This window comes from Seriola aureovittata, chromosome 16 (genome assembly GCF_021018895.1).
Source record: "Seriola aureovittata isolate HTS-2021-v1 ecotype China chromosome 16, ASM2101889v1, whole genome shotgun sequence".
In the NCBI taxonomy this organism is placed as follows: Eukaryota; Metazoa; Chordata; class Actinopteri; order Carangiformes; family Carangidae; genus Seriola; species Seriola aureovittata.
In genome coordinates, this window is record NC_079379.1 from 23,098,240 (window position 1) to 23,116,032 (window position 17,793).

At 41.2% G+C, this 17,793-nt stretch overlaps 1 protein-coding gene across 1 annotated transcript; it reads right to left on the reverse strand.

Moving 5' to 3' along the window:
* Positions 1 to 7,512: 7,512 nt before the first annotated feature.
* edn2 (endothelin 2) lies at positions 7,513 to 10,143 on the reverse strand. Its single transcript, XM_056399399.1, has 5 exons — positions 9,947 to 10,143; positions 9,185 to 9,338; positions 8,965 to 9,078; positions 8,275 to 8,358; positions 7,513 to 8,154 (listed from the first exon to the last, which is right to left on the reverse strand). Exons 1-5 carry the CDS (start codon positions 10,011 to 10,013, stop codon positions 8,055 to 8,057), a joined length of 519 nt encoding a protein of 172 aa, XP_056255374.1. The 5' UTR covers positions 10,014 to 10,143; the 3' UTR covers positions 7,513 to 8,054.
* Positions 10,144 to 17,793: the final 7,650 nt, after the last annotated feature.

Genomic DNA, 17,793 nt, shown 5'->3' on the forward strand with positions numbered 1-17,793 from the left:
GATAGAAACCAGTGTTCTTGGAGCTGAGTGCCACAGACTCAGAAAGTACTGAGAGATGGAGTAATGGATTATTGTTTTTCTTCTTTAGCAATAAGAAGATTATAGTGTAACATTAATTATTACTGTAAAACAGTGGACTTTCATCTTACTACGTTCACAGAAACTACATCGTCACACTTTGGGCTGTGTCCGAACTCAGGGGCTGAATCCTTCAGAGGACGCAGTCTACGAAGGCACGGCCTGGTATATGGAGGATTTCCAATTCATCCTCGAAAGCACGTTCTCTTTGAAATTAATCTTGGGCTCAACTGGGCCACAAAGGATCCACCGGTTAGATTTCTCGTTTCCCAGGAAACACGACCAGGCCGTCCCGTTTTCTCTGCCCCATTCGGAGCCTTCGACATGGGACGGCATGGTCGCGCTGCTGTGATGCGGTCGGTCTTTGAATGCAGCTTTGAAAGAATGCAACCCCTGCATTGAGACACAGCTTCTGCCTCCACAGTCTAAGCCAGTAGTTAATCGGCAATCCGCTGTGTTATTATTACCATATTAATAAATTTCTCTGCCAAAGGTCGAGTGTCTGCCAAAAATAACACAACCCCGTCGTCACCTTTCAAACAGCATTCCTCAAAGATGGAAAACCCCATCGCTGGGTCACACCTTCAGTGACTCTGCAGTGATGATATGGATCAATATTCCAAACACTTAATCTGAACCTGAAAACAGAATTCCTGTTAAACCATCCGTAAACGTCACGTCTATTTCGGGCATTCGCTTCTATTCAACCTTGTGAAAAAGTGACGTTTGATGCTGTACTTGAGCAGCAGATGATCTTATTTCCTCATGACAAAGGGCACCACAGTTAATCTCCTCCGATGGACAAACAAAGAACTGTTTTGTGAGGTGAGGCTTGAGGTGAGGAAGCAGAGGTCTGCAGAGTATGAGTCTGAGTTTCCTCAGAAAATCAAACAGGCGCTGCGTGCCGGTTTCAGTCTGATTAATGAACAGATACACTGCATTACATCGATCCGGTGCTCACTTACTCCCTTCTCTCTCTCTCTCTCTCTCTCTCTCTCTCTCCCCTTGTGGCTGGAGGTGGTGGGAGGGTGAAGATTTATGGCCCACATAATGGTTAGACTAGGTGAGGAAGCACTTAATAAACAACCTAGTAGATTCCCCCACGTGGAGTGGAATGGAGGTAGGAATTCTTATCGCATGACCTGCATGTGCAGGTGGAAATGCAAAACACTCATTTCCTTTTGTGGAGACTGTCTATGTAGATGACATGAACAATGGCGTGAATCAAGCTTTGTAAAATTGTTTTGAACCCAGGACACACAAACACATGATATCACTGGTGAGGAGTGTTAAACATTAACCCACTTTCTGCACACGTATTCAGGCCGGTAGACTTTCTGTCCCGCGCTCGGAGAGGAGTTACTGCAGGTCTCAGTGTCCGATGTCAAACTCAACTCACTTTTGAGGCGGCTAAATGCAAGTGTAGAACAAGCTAGTAATCAGAGGTTGTTGACCTTGTGTGACTGTGCAGGTTGTTCTTGGAATGAATGTTGGTGATCTCTGAGGATTTCCAAAGAAAGCAGAAGTTTCTTTTTTTTTTTGCTCACAAAAATTTTTGCTCGCAAATCAGATTGAGCTGTCACAGTTTTCCAAAGAGCGGGAATCCGGCCCAGGCTATTGATAGTAAAATACACTCAGTCAGGTCAGTGCGCTGACACAGAGAAAAAGAAATCAGGACTGAATTGAAAACCTGCATTGAAACAGAGAGAAGTGTCGGATGCATCCAAAGCAAAGTTCATCTGTAACTTTTTACACGCTCTGCGGGTTTCCATCACGTTCTACTATCCAATAAAAGTCGTCTTTAAAACCTTCTTTTCAGCTGTGACTATGTTTTACCTCCAACGGTGTCCCATTAACGCCACTCTCAGAAAGTGGTGCAATCGTAGTTTACACGCTAGCAGATCATTCTTTTCTTTTTTTTTTCATTTATCCACTATGAATGTTTGAGGCTATAACGGTTAACGGTATTAAAGAGAGAGATTTCAGACGTGTACTACTGCATACAGTGTCTCTAGAAAGTTTTCAGACCCCTTCACTTCCTGCTTTATTGCTGCTTTATTATATGTTTTAGAAACTGTGGCAAAGTTGATTTGTGTATTTAACGTTCATTCCTTCATGTCAGGACAAAAACCAAACCATGAAGTCCCAGGAACGTTCTGCAGAGCTCTGCAAACAAACTCACAGTTGATAATTGTGTGAGCCTTGTTTCTTAATCTGTGTTTTTCTTCCTGTTAAATCTCAAAATCAAGTCAATCAAGTGCAAATCTATGACATCATCAGCCTACCTGAGCTGGCACACCTGTTATTTATCTGTTTACCCTGCACCTCGGAATGAATAGGGTTCTGTATTGTGTACTTGTTTTTGTGCCTGACATGCCATGTGCACGTGTTAAAGTACAGTGTGATTGCATGTAGCATTTGCACATACAGTACTACAATCACAATACATTACAGTCATCTGCCAAGTACATTCATCCTATAGTGGACGTGCACTGTAACACTGTCCCATCGCCCTCGTTGACACAGATCTGCCACAGTTCATCACGTATCCACCTGCTCTGTATCTACCTGCTCAGATTGCAGACGGACATCGTCAGGTGACTGAATGGCCAATTAAGATTCCCATCAGCTGTGCGGGACAGAGGACAGCGGCTGTTTACAGAATTTCACTCATTGTTTATACTGTAGCAATGTGAGACGCAGATGCTCCCGCGAGTGTCTATCGCCGCATCAGGCGTACGTGTGCCCGCACAAAGAAGATGTGATGCTGATCTAGATCATAATGTGAAGAATGCCATCCAGTACCGGCACGCCAGCGAGGCTGTATGTGAAAGTAAAGATGTGTGTTTACAGCCGGGGGAAGGAATGTGTGGTGGTCTGAGGCCATTACTGGATGAAAAATTACAGGCAGGTCTTATCCCATAGGAAACACTAACCACACACACTGTTGAATATACATACGGTGTGCTGTTAAACACTTTGAATGATTACACTGCTGCTGCTTAATGAGGCTCACCTTTGAACTCGGTGAGGAAGCGTCCAGGAATGTCTGCTATTCAAAACATCCATGAAAGTGTTTATTCACTCCGAGCGAGTTCTTTGAAGTCGTGACACTTGGTCTGAAATGACTGGAAAGTTACCGATTCATGCAGCTAAACAAGTTCACGCTTCCTTCCTGCCGGTGCTGGACGCGTGGTTATGGCTAGACTTCATGTTTTTGGTATCAGCAGGGGTGTTTTGGACCGGCGGTGCTGATAGGTCAGTCTGTCCCCAGTCTGTCCCCGAGCCGCTACGGTCCCTGCAAACAAAACCAGGAAGAGGAGGAATGTACCGACACCAGCTCTTACTGTAATCGCAGCCAGTTTGGACTGGAACTGTACAACAGCAAGAAAACAGTTTATGTTGCAAGAATCTTTAGTCATAAAACGCTTGAAACTTTTGCCTTAATTGTTTTTAAATCTTAAAAGTTTACTTTGACGTGCAGAGGCAGTATGAGTATGAGATGCACCATTACAAAACATAAAATAAATAAAAAGTACAATATAAACTTGCAATAATTCATTTGTTCATGTGTGAATATTAAGGTTACATTAGATTAGGACATCTGAAATTCTTAATGCTTTGACTTTCTAATATTGCTTGTGTCGGTCCGTCAACCACTTTGGTCCAGACTGAAATATCTGCACTGACATTTTGAGCTGCCTTCAATAATAATAAAATTATCCAGAGGATCAACCTGACTGACTCAAGTGATGACTTCCCATCAGCCTCAGCTGTACTTTGTCTTTAGTGCTAGTTAGCAAATATTAGCATGCTAACACATTGTACTAAGGTTGTGTACTTGGGTAACATTATACCTGTTTAGCATCAGCATGTTAGCATTATCATCACGTTAGCATGCTGATGTTAGCATTTAGCTCAAAGTACAGCCGCACGCAGCTGCAACTGTGGCTCTAGTTTCTATTCCAGATGTCAGTAACAGGTGGACCGTGGTCCGGATCCGGAGCCAGACAGCGTCTTACCTGGACCCAGATGCTACTCAGCCAAGACACACAGGGGAGAGACGGGACAAGAGACACTGTCATATAATATATATATATATATATATATATATATATAAAGAGAGAGAGAGAGAGAGATTATTTATATTATATGATTATAACTTCTCATTTATATAGTTATTTATAATCCCTCCAGTTCACCATCATCTCTCCTTCCCCCCGACCAACACCAGACTTTTGCTTGAAGGAAATTTTGTCCAACTGGACCTTTTTAATTTTTACCTCTGTTGCTAATCAAATAAGATATTAATGATTAGGGAACATTTTGCAATTTTATAAACTGTAATATAAGATTTAATCCCCCTTTCCCCACACAAATAATTTTCATTGTTGATTTCACAACAATAAGTGTGTGTCTGCAGAAACAACAGGCAGGAGCCCAGGAAGACTTTCACAAACATTTACAACAACATGATCACAATTTAACATCAACCAGCATCTTCCAGAGAAAAACAATCAGGGCAACAACATCGTATAAGGACTTAAACAAAGTAAAACAATGCAACTAGTGTTATGACAACGGGTTGATTAGGGTTGCAATCTCAATCCTCCATCCAGCCTGTATCAGTTCCCTGTGCAAACAGCAGACATGCTCCTGTTTTTCCTTTGTTTCTTTTCCTTTCCCGGTTCTCTCCTGTGCTCAAGGAATTCAGGAGGAATGCAGAAAAAGCATCCTGTTTTCATTCCACACTCTTAGTCAGCTATTCACACTCACACTGCAGTGCACGCTGGGGGGTCTGAGAGTTCATACTGACGTCAGGGTAAATAACTAGGAAGAACTAATGGAGACACAGGTGCATATTATCACCGCTTGGCCCAGTTTGTTTTTCATCCCACAATCCTCAATTCCCTGTCCAACAGGTCACTACACGTCATGAAAATACAAGCGACAAACCATCATATAAAGACGTGATTGACTCTGAATAGTGCTGGTATCTCACTTAATGTTATTATCTGTCATTCCTTAAACACTAGACCTGTAACCGAGGACATCCTGTAGATAATAAAGAAGCCAATAGCCAACATCCTCTTTAATAAACATTTTCTGAGCTCACGTCCCCCTCACAGAGCAGCCTATCTAAAGTAAACATCGGCTTATGGAGCAGCAAAAGGGACAGACTACCCACCATGAAGAGATAAGCAGCGCACGTTACACTTGCAGACAAGGAAATCCTATGCACAGTAACCACCAGCGTCTTTTTTATTTTGCCCCTCTGCAGGTTCACTGTGCGCCCGTTCTGTAGTTAAACGTTAAGCACGACTTCAAAGCAAGACACACCTGCTTCTTTTCTGCACAGTCAGGCTGAAAGTGAGGGCTTACAAGGCTTTTATGGACAGCAACATGCTGCCGTTTAAATCCTTGCACACAGTAACACACAGGTTTATACCTGGAACTCAGTGTGGTACATACTGAAGTTACACTCTGAAAAAACAGATTCAGCAATGATCAATAATAAAGGTCAAACTTCATCATGATGATCAGCTGTTTAACCGCTGACAAAGGAAGTGATGAGCCAACTAGATCAGACTGGCGCGGCAGATCTTTTAGATATTTGAGCCACTTGTCACTATGTGAATGATTTAAAGGAGAAATAGAAAACATGGCTGAACGCTCCGGTCCCGTTTACACAGCAGGTAAATTGTGTAGGTGAGCGGTGACGGTTCGCGTTCACACTGGCTCTTTAGAGATGAACAAAGACAGTTAAACATGAAGTTACGCTGACGAAAACGTCAGTTTACTGATTGGACAGTTTTGGCAACTGTCATTCTGCATCCTCTTGACCTGTGTGGTGAAATCAAAATCAAAACTGTGGCGACTTATGGGAAGTCATGCTGCATTTTAGCTGAGAAAGCAAAGTGAGTTTTCGTCTTCGTTCAGCTGAAGGAAATTATTCAGCACAAAGAGACGATGCACCAACTGTGTGTTAGCTGTAAGCTAGCTAGCAATGACGCTTTTGTGTCTTTGTGTGTTTGTGCTCAGCTGAGCTAAGCAGAAAACACCAGTTTTCATATATTATATATATATTTACAATAGTTTGACATTTTTGGAAATACACTGATTCATTTTCTTGCTGAGAATTGAGTCAATTGATACCACACTTTCAGATCTACCTTAAAAAGGGAAGGTGAAGCTGTTGCATAATTACAAGCTAAGTTTACAACTAACTAACTTTATAGTTTCTGTGGCGTCTGCCTTTGAATAGCTCTTTAATCTAATCTCATAAATGATATCATTCATTCATCATATCATTTAATCCTCTCCTTCAAGTCATGAAAGCAAACCACTCCACCCCCCCACCCCCCCACCACTCTCCCTGCTCCGTCTAAGTTTAATCCATTTCCTCAATGACTTACATTTTATTCATTGCTATTGCTATTTTATTTCCTTGTTTACATCTGGCAAGCATCAGGTTATTACCAATCATGGCTCGTGATCATCAGCCACTAAATTGATATATCATGTTGTGCATGAAAGCAGAAGTGAATGTTTTAGTTCAAAGAATAGCTGAAATAATTTCAGGTGTTTGCTGGAACGTGATTTGTGACTGAAGATCCAGTAAGTGACACAGCTATTAAATACCATAAGACTTTTATTTTCCCAAACACAATCCAGTGCATCATTCATAAAAATATAAATACATCTCTGAATAAGTTAGAGAATAAATAAATTCAATCATTCAGCATTCAACAGTAAACTTGTAAGCTGGTAAACGATCCGTCATATACAGCATTGAGGATGTTTTATGTTTCCATGTGTCCATATATCAGTTCCCGGTGACTGCAGTCAAACGGGGCGGACGGGCAAATGGATTGATGGGAACAGAAAAGGTGCGGGCCACAGATGTATAGGTTTTGAAGTGCATAACACAAGTCAAGAGTCAACATTTCCCAGTAGCTAATACAGAGAAGTTAAGTGGACATTTGTCAGGGGAGGAAAAACAATTGTTGCATGTTTTTGGCAAGCTGCACATCATTGAAACCTTCTGGCTTATCTTCAATCAAAACATTAAACAGGAGCTATGCAATAAACACTCAGGGCAACACAATAGACCCACTGTAGTTGTTATGCTAGAAGAAAGTATACTGTGTGTGTGTGTGTGTGTGTGTGTGTGTGTGTGTGTGTGTGTGTGTGTAGAGGAGCTGACAATAGACCTTGCATAAAGCTAACTGTTTGTTCGATAAATCCCAAAGTGATGACCTTCATTTCACCGTTGGCACACGCTGCCGTCGGTGTTCAAGCTGCCGTTTTCAAGTAAGCTTCATTATTAAACAGCTATTAGCGAATTTGCCTTAAACATTAGGCGGGACGGCAGATTCCAGCTCTGATACAGAGGAGTATTAAACCAAACCAAAGGTCAGCAGTGACAGAGTAGAGTAAACATGGACAAAACATTCCCAACTAACTACAGAGTTTATATGACTCTGGAATATGTAATGATCCTATAATCCTCATATTGGGGGCGAGTTTCGGGTGTGAAACTGTCCTTAAAGACGAGTCGAAACCAGAGCTTTGTCCATAGAAACCAAACAACTGGTCACTGATTGATCAATGTAACATTTCTTGATGTGGTCGTCCACTAGTCTCGAAGTCGGTTCCCTGGGTTTCCTTTCTTAGAAACTTCCGTCCTTGGCATGCAGACTGTTATTAAGTTCAGAAAAGTTCAAGGAGAGTTCAAAAAATAACTCTTAACGTCTCCACCCAACATCGCTCCTGCCTCAGGGCTTCTATCTTGGGAAGCTGCCAGTCTTCAAAAGCGCTGTTTTGTTGATCAGTTGCGTGATTCCCGTGCCAACCACCTTTCCATCTCTGCATTCCCAGAGTTGGTAAGACTCTGGACGCCGGAGGAGTCTCCTGACCGTGGGGTTGAACCCACAGTGATTGAACCACCTCTGGTTTTATTTTCGTTAAGTCTTCTACCTCCTCGTTCGGCTCTTGAGCCTGTTGACTCGAACCGCTTTCTTGTTTGTTGAGAGAACCTCTTTTGCGATGGCCGCGTTGGACTTGACCACAGATCTGCGGGGGGGGGAAACAAGGTAATACAGGTCAGAAGTGTTTAACATGTGTTAGAACTGACCATCAAACCACAACAAAGAATGGATTTAAAGGTTGAGCCGTAAATTCGTCTTCATTTACCTGTAAGATGCAAGCAATTTGTCGCTGTTGATGTTTTCAGATTTTCCCAATGGGCCCACGACATCAGTCCCTGGGTTCTGAGATCTGTGGACAGATACAACAAAAACATTAACACAATGACATAATAAAGGGGGTTGAACTTCACAAACTGAAGTTTTGCATTATCTCATTACTTGAAGCAAAATTAGTTCAGGGTCAACCATACAATTATCTTGGAATTCCAAGCCAATATGTTTTTAGATGCCTTATGGGCAGAAACGCAAGGGTGTGCCTTATAAAACACCACCTTGGATAAGATCTAGAGATGGTGACTAATCCATTCTGGCAGTCTCAAGACCGCAATAACTCTCAGGCGAAACAAAACATTCCCTTGAGCAAAAGCAGAAATCTACGAATTCCAAAAATAGCCGCACAGCTAATAACACTTTGTGATTTCTTTCAAGGCCTACGGAGAAAAAAATGCGGGGCCACCCTATCGTTCTGCCCTCATACAGTTATACCACTATCACAGACTGAATCATTTCACTGCTCGAGGCCTGTCACACTCGACCGACACTGGAACGAGACAAAAAAGCTAGTTTGATACGATCTGGAATCCCGAGGAGGATGGTACGTGATGGGAAGGAGTTTCTTTTCTGTGAGTCTTGGCTGATGGAGGAATGAAAAAATTGGGGAGGGCAGGGCGCTCACCTTTTATGACAGAAGCTGGAACAAGTTATATCGGCTGGGTTGAGGCATCTGCAACGGTCGGCTGAACGGCGGCGGCGAGACAGGGGACTTCCCAGACCGTATGGAAGGAGTTTACTGTAAAAGAAAATGAAAGTTTATTAGGACAACACCGGTCAAAGGGTGTAGAAATGTTTGGGTTGTGGGGCTCGGTGTTGAGGTCTGAAGTGCTCAGCAGCCTCACCTCGGCGTGTTGACCCAGATAATATCCAAGTGGCAGAAGTAGATGCATTCTTTATCATCCCAGCTGTTACAGGAGCAGCGTTTGGTCCTGACATGTTGTGAATGTGGAGCATGAGCTGGCAGCTCTGCCCGGTCTGATAAGGGGTGTCCACAACCTGGAAAAAAAACAAAACACAAAAGCAGCCCGAGATTAAAAAGCGCCTACTAATCCTTTTGCAGTGTCACTTCGTAAGTTGGTGGTTATCAGGTGTAAATGCAAACAAATGCACTCGGCAGGCTCACACCCATCAGTGCGGTTAAACAAATGTAGTAGTGATTATAGTGGAACCTATTCATCATATTATAAAGTCAAGGAATTTAATCCAAGTCAAACAGTCCTGCCAGAGGTGGTTATATCAATAATTCTGTGGAAATAATGCGGTTACTCTTTAATAAAAGGTGAGTTCCTTATCTAACTGCATGGCTGAACCCAGCTATTGTATTGTATCTGTGGTGACTGGCTAATGACCAAAGGCTGCAGCTATAAATCATGTAGTTTGCAGGACACAAGGATCTTAATTTTGTAAGATTGCTTATTTTAATACCCTGAAAACCTGTAATTAAGGTAGTAGGTAAATATCCACAAGGAACATGTTATAAAGGTAAGTTAATCATTTTTAATTGGATTTCACTCAAATAAAATTTTGAAAAAATACACAAATGTAGTTACAAACAGTCTAAAATCCTAGAAATAAAGAAAGACATAAAAGAAAAAGTTGCTCACCCTCTTGCAGATACATGCAGATGACGACTAAAGTCAGAGCCTTGCACATGAAGGAATCCATCATCATCCTCGCTGTCTGAAGTTCAGATGTGTAAAGAGGCAGCAGCAGTCAGTTAACACTCTCCAAGAGGTGCAGACGGGTGTTAAAAGGTCTCGTGCGTGTCGGAGGCTGGAGAACAGCAGCAGGTGCTTTGTGTTCATGTCCCTGCCAGGACGTCTACTTATACCCCCCTCCTGTGGGTGATACCGCCATGGCCCCTCCCACCTCTGTGTACTCATCTGTCTATGCAGAACAGGCGCTGTTACACAACTCGCACATACTCCACCTGCCCTCCTCGCATTCCTGCACTGACCTTAAGTCACGGCGCCGCCAGCGCCTCCAACTGGTCAAGAGGGACAGAGAGAAACATGTGAGGAGGGTGTAATGTAACTGAAGAGCCGGAGCATTGTGTTGCATGCTGATTTTTCAGTGTCTTTAAAGTGGATTTTTATTTTTATTTTTATTTTTATGCCATTAAACAGTTTTTCACTCCATATTCTAATGCTTTTATTGACAGAATACAAAAGTATCTAAGCAGCACATGTGGGACATTAAAACACAAACTCAACTGGTGTGTCAGACTTGAGGTCAGGTGTTCATGGTCGGGAAATTTGTGATTTTGGACGTAAAGAGACAAGAAGGAGTAAACAAAACAAAAAAATCTAGACGGTTACCAAAAAAGGGAATTTAGTTGGCTTGCAACCGTTGGTGTATCACACTGGGCGTGTGTGTAGTCTGCCAGTCTGTGTGGACATGTCTGAGGGTGAGGTGAGAAAAGCAAAGGAATGCGAAGCAAATTATGGCAAGGTAAAAAAAAAAAAAAAGACAAAACAAATGAGGTAATTGGAAAAAACTGCTTGGTGAAGTTTCACCTCACGCTAATGATTTCTCCCATTAAAAAAATAAAAAGAAGAAGATCTAATAATAACAAAGTGTGAATTTATTAGACAGTCTGCCTGGCAACAGAAGGTGGTAACACTTTACTTTAATCCCTCTATTTCGCATTTATAGGCAACATTTAATAAAGGTTAATAACAGACTGTGATGTGGTTTTACTTTTATGAACAATCCTTTGAACTAACTGATGTATAATGAAGCTGCAATCAAATATACTGAGATATGAAGAAACACACATGATGAATCTTTACAGTGTGTGAATTTATCGGTTCACATGCATGTACCTGTTATATTCAGGTTTTTTCGCTGCAGACATTTCTCTTTTGTCATAACAGAAAAATCGCAGGTGTGATTCACGACATTAATAAACACCTGCATTCCATTCAGGTGAGCTACGGTTCCAGTATCCAGGTATCCGACATGCTGTCTCACTGTGCCGCCTTACCGGGACAATCGATGGAACCGGGCCATCGCTAACTAAATGTTTTGATTCGCTTGAACTGCTGCTGCTATGACGAGTCAAAATATCAGGCAGGTTTAAAACTGTTAACAAATGTTCAGAACTCATGGAGACACGTTGAGGAGTTAAAGTGCAATACGACTTAAAACAACAAGATATCAACCGCTCAGAAGCGACAGCAGGTTTTATGAGGCCATGGCATCTTTCCTTTTTTCCAGAGGCGTTGGACACGAGGTCGGAGGCGGCAGAAGAAGACATCATAGGAACAGACAGAGTGTTTGCATGTGCCACCCATTTGATATGAGGATGATGAAGTCAAGGAGGGCTGTCAGCACCCCCCCCCCACCCCCCCACCCCCACCCTCACCCCACCATCCTCCCTTCGAAAAGGTGAGGTCACGGCAATCTCAGTGTGTAACATGCTTTAACCTTCCGCAAGAGATATACAGCTGCCCGCACACACACACACACACACACACACACACACACACACACACACACACACACACACACACACACACTCTATCTCTTTCCAGTGACAAAAACAGACAACATGGATTTGACCACAGCCCACAGGGTCCTAACAGTCACAGTGTGTCTTGCAAACACCCTCCTCTATAACTACAGAATGGATTATATAATGCAAATACACAGGCAGCATAAGAACCCAATACAGAGTGTGCAGCTGATAACAGGATAACAGTGAAGAATGTATGGATTAAGATGCAGTCGGAATGAGACTTATGAAACTCGGACAAAGTAAAGCACAAATCTCACATCCACATGTTATTTAAATATTCGCACAATTCAGCATCAGCTGACAAGCTTCTATTACACTGACGTTAAAGGCTTCTTATCAGGGGAGCCAGTCATGAGACGAAAAGACACTTGTTTACAAAAATTTTCTACTTGCATTTCATATGCCAAATGACACACATTGCATGGACGGGATTTACCACATTACCCGCATTTCTCTTTCTCATTTCAAAATTTTAACCTTAATACATTAATATATTCTTACTGTTATCATTCTCGATGTTAGTATTAGTTATTGTTACAGGTATCTAACATTGAATTTTAGTAACCTTTATATTTAAACATCACTCATCTGCAACATCACTTTCTTACGTAATCGTTTTATGCAACTGTTGCAAAATGAATAAATAAAATAAAAATAATAATACATGCACAATTCAAGTCATATTCCCAGTGATAGCAAGCATTTATTTATTAAACATTACTAGAATTTCAATATTTTAAAATTGTGAAAGTAATTGTTCGCAGGGTAATTAAAAAAATTAAAATTAAATTAATTTCATGCAGGAAAATTCAGGTAACTACTGCATTGCCTGTGGGAGTCAAAGACAAAGTTTCAGTTTAATTTCAATGGGTCATTTTTCATGTATTCAAAATACCATAAATGGTTTCAAGTCCGACTCAAGTAGAGGCCGCACCAAGAAGCCACAGTTGAAAACAGGAAGGAATACAATGGTTTAGGTGCGGAAAATCTTACAAATGTCGAAGACTTTTACATCAGAGCTGCAGCAGATAAAAGGAGACATCAACAGAAACAGGAAAAAACACTGCTGAAACGCACATGTTTGTGTGTGTTTGTGTGTGTTTGTGTGTAGTCACAGTTTACAGGGGTGAAGCGGAAATGCCAAAACGATGTGACAATGAGGAAAGACTGGCATCCCACCAACAATTTGTTACAGTGAAGGAAAAAAAAAACTCATCTAGAGCAAATATTTGTTCATGGGGCAGACTGGAGGAATGGGCTCAATCTAAAGGTACCCCCCACCCCACCCGCCGTCCCCCCACCCCCTCATTTCCCCTTCCCCCTGTCCCTTTCCCCTGCTGTTTTCTCCAGACAAGGCAGTTGCAGTGTTAAAAAATGTGCCCTTATCTATATCCCACTTCCGGCTGCTGCAGAGGGCGACAGAGGAATGTGAGATGACAAACAAATAGCGGAGCCATGATTGTAGAATCATCTGAAATTCCTCCCAAATGAGGTCGAACATATGTGACACAATAACACAGAAACTGGTCCCTGCGCTCAGGGCAGACTGGAGAAGTGTATCTGCTCTGATGTTAGCCGCGTAGCATGTCCAGCTAACTAGCGTACTATCTTCAGTAGCAACTGCATCCAGCATTACTTTCAGGGCTAACAGTTAGCGTATCATTAGCTAAGTACATCTTGTGGTGTAAAAAAGGCACAGTATTATATAGTATTATCTGAGAATTATGCAAGTAAGTTTTACAGTGAAAGATACTTTAAAGTATATCCTATTGGTAGTTATGTCATTTTTGAGCTGATGTAGATTAGGTTGGGTTGTAGTCACATGCAAAATAATTTCAGAAAGCACATTTTCAAATATGTTACCTTTCAAATGAGTTCTCATAAATGTATTTTGGCCTTGCAGTTCTTCTGTTATGAGCTTATTACATTTACATATGCAAATAGTGGCAAACTAGGTTTAAAAACAGGTGGTGCTCTAAGAAGTTTAGATGTTAATTCATATTACATATTTTAGTTAGTTTACTAAAAATAAATGTGCAGTGTTTATATATATTTACACATTTATATTTCCAAAGTTAATTATTTATATATTTATGTTTATGTTTAAACAATTATTATTTACAAGTTTAACTATTTCCACCTGCACCTTTGTTGTAATAAGCTGCTAAATGCACCTGTGTTGTTTTCCTCCTGTTTACCTCAAGCTAAGTCCTTCTAGCCTCTGATTGGTCAGTGTAGCGACAGGTGACTTGTTACAGTCAATTCAGTGAATTTCTGATGAGCTGTAGCTGCTTTTTCTTCTTAATAAATCCCTCAAAATACATAAAACAGCTAATTTCGGCTGTTTCTGACGTTGTTTCTAGAAGGTAGCTGGGTTTTCTTCTTCTTTCCATTCTGCGCCGACATTGTGTGAATGAAGCGTGAGGAGGAAATGGTTTGGTGTCTTCCTGACTAACTGTCAGTTAGCTTCAACACACTTTCTATGTGAGACCAACATGACTCATTACCACTGTTAGTAATGTGACACCACATCAGACAGAAACCATCCTTTTTTCTTTCTATTTCCTTTTGGGGACAAAATATTCATCGGAGACAGGAAGCTAGCCTTGGCAACGGTCAGTGGAGTCTGAGGTAAGAGAAGAGCATTGAACAGTGACTCACAGTCGTGCGAGAGAGAGAGAGAGAGAGAGAGACGAGTCCTGATGTGAGTTTCTGGAACGATGTGGGCCAAACGCCTTTGAGAGTAGATGGAGGTTTTGATAGCAGCATCACTGTCAGCATGTCAGACACTGTACACAGACGGAAACTACACAACCAGCGACACTGACACAGTTTCAGTGTGAGGTGGTGAGGGTGTGTGTAATGTGGGTTTCTGCTTCACCTGTCTGCAACCACCAGTCACCTGCAGGTACATACATATAAGGACATACAGTAGATGATGGAAGCTCTAAGTCATGTGTCATTATGACTGAAGGTCTGTACTTATTGTAGGTCACATGGTGAGAGCTCACTGAGGAAGGCCATGTGGTACGGTCAAAAGTTCTGCAGGTGCAGAGGTTTAAGTTTAGGTATAAGTTTTTCTATTTCTACACAGCTAACGTTAGCATTAACAGCTATTTAGGCTAGGAGAAACTTCCGCATCAAACTTCATTCTTCTACTCAAGAGCTGTCTCCAGAGGTGTAAAGCAACGCTCTTGTTTTGCTTTTATTTATATCACTACTTTTCATCTGCTGAGGTTAGCATGCTAACCAGCTAGCTCCGGCCAGGTCTGTCCGTCTCCTCACTTTCCGATACCGAGTCACTGGAGCAGATATATTATTTACATACATACATATTAAAGGACATATTATAACCTCTTGTACTGTTAAAGCAACGGCTGAGGCTCTCTCCAAGGCTGATAAGTAAACAGCTGTTTAGTAAGAGCTTTAATGCGCCCTTGAACTTCAGCTGACTCATTGCAATCATTGCGAATGGAACATGTTGGAGAAAACGAAAATGACTTATCATTTAGTTATATTATTTGGTGTTGTCCTATTTCAAAGACATTTTGGCAGAAAATATGATGCAATACGGTAAACGTGGTACAATCGCAGCAGAACCTGAGATTAAAAATAACAATAGTTATGATGAATGTTAAGGATCTTATAAAGTTACAGCCTGTACACTTACAGTTTGTTGTCATAAATTATAATATGACAACGACAAGGCCAAATACAAGTGCATCTGAAGTGTTTGCACATTCTGGTCATTTCTTGTTTTGCTGACGTGAAATAAAAGTCAAGGATATTTGCTCATTGTTATCAGGTGCTGTGGTGACTCCTGGGTCACTCTGTTCTGTTGCGTTTCCATCAGTGACAGAAATCCTCTGCTCACTGTTCATTTCATTTTGCATCCAGAGGAAGAAATGTTTCCCATTATGAATTCCCACGCCTTTTTTTTTTTTTTTCTTCCAAGGAACTTCATCATAGCGCCTCTCCTTCGGAAACACATCATAATATCTGGTCAATGTTTGTTTTAATCATATTGTCAAAAAGGAAAAGCAACAGCTGAATCACACTGCTGGATATAAAACACAATCTGTCCTTTCCCCACACCTTTGTTGTCTGTGGTTTCTATTACTGTGCACTTTCAAAATAAAACTGTAATAACTCCCTCCCTGCTTCCTACACTCCCTCTGATTATTCCAGCTGCATGTGTGTTATCTCTTGGATAATTTAGTGCAGGAGAAGGTTTCTGTATCATCGGGGTGTGATGTCATCATCTTCAGTCCTCTGGCAGCAAGAACCCGTTAAGTTGCTTTCTCCTGCCACCCAGTGGTGACACGGGTCATCTTCAGCGCTGGGGGAACAAAGACGAGCCGCCTTGGTGACAGCACAGAGGACAACAGGAAGATCAGATGTCTGTTACCACGTGTACAAAAACAATAGAAAATACAACATCGAAGCAGCGCATGAAATGGGTTGTAAGTAATAAGAGATTGTTATAATCTGTTAATTTTTCAACATTAGGTATGACCTTACCACAGCCACAGGGTGGTGCCACATTCATCAACACCAGGAAACAAGATTAGCCTTTTCTACAGTATTCACTCTAACTGGTGTTGAATTTTAAAGAAAAGCAAAATGAAAACTGTCAAGACATTATGAAAGAAAACACAGTATCATAAGAAAAAAGACTTGTCATAACCCCGCTGTTGCAGTGGACATGCACTGAAAAGGGAGCTGTTATAATTTGCTGAATATGTATGTGTGATGTAACAGAGGTGTTGCATGTGTGAGCTCGTTAAAGGGTCGGCAGAGCAGCCGAGCAAAAACTTAATTACAGCAGCACGTCCCAGTCCGACATCAGCAGCATCACAGTCCCGATAATCCACAGGACACGCAATGAAAAGTTTTCATGAGGACTGTTTCTGCAAGTTCTTTAGCATTTTAACTATGAGCTTGTGCACATGAAAGATGCAGGTTCAAACATCCAGTAATATGCAACAACAACAACAACAACAACAACAACAACAACAGGAGCAAAGCCAGAACACCACAATGAAATTATTGATTCCATTTGGGAAATTCATTAATTTAAAAGTAATTATTTAGTTATGTAAAGGTTACAAACACTAAGAACAACACTAGAGTATAAAGAGCAGCAACAGAAATTTGTGAAAATAATACTGGGAGTGTTGCATTTATTGGATGAATAAAATCTAAGGTCAGATATTTTTCAGTCTTATGTGCACTGGATTTTAAATACACAATAAACATTTCCACCTGACACTGTCTCCTTAAATATCAGATTAATAAAATGAAGGCGACAGACACCCTAAAGTCAGTTTATTAAAAATACAAAAGGTTCACAGCCAGCCTGAAGTTACAGACGGTAAAGCTGCTGTATGGAAGTAGCACAACCCAAGTTTTAGTTTCTAAAACAGCTAATAAAGCTAATAATGTTACTTTCTTGTTATAAAATTAATCAGCGGACCAGGAGGATGTTTGATACGTACAGTTGTTTGATGGTATATCGCATCTTAATTCATTTTCAGCGCTTCTTATGCAAAGAAAGATCACACGCAGGACACGAACCCTGAACATCCATCAGCCATTTTGAGTTCATCTCCGGTTGACGGCAAGATAAAGTGGTGAAAATTTTCAAAATAAAACGTACACTTAAACTGATATTAGCTTTTTTAATGTCGGTGGCTAAAGTTGAAGCACATTTTTGTGGATGACACAGCAGCTGATCACTCAAGCTTCCTCCTGCTGCTTCTCTAAATCTACTGACTACAGATAATTACCTCACACAATTACCTGAATTATCACTTTGAGTCTCGCAGAATATTTGCAAATAAGACCAAAACTCCCTCCATGACTAGAAACTGTAACAGGTGAGTAATTGGTGTAATTTGGTTGACCTGACCCTTTCACTATAAATCATAT

Coding starts and splice junctions, on each gene's coding strand:
- edn2 (XM_056399399.1), bottom strand. CDS start 10,013: ATGATGATGGATTCCTTCATGTGCAAGGCTCTGACTTTAGTCGTCATC. Junction 9,339..9,946: donor CTGCATGTATCTGCAAGAGG/GTGAGCAACTTT, acceptor TTTTTTTTCCAG/GTTGTGGACACCCCTTATCA. Junction 9,079..9,184: donor ATCTGGGTCAACACGCCGAG/GTGAGGCTGCTG, acceptor TTTCTTTTACAG/TAAACTCCTTCCATACGGTC.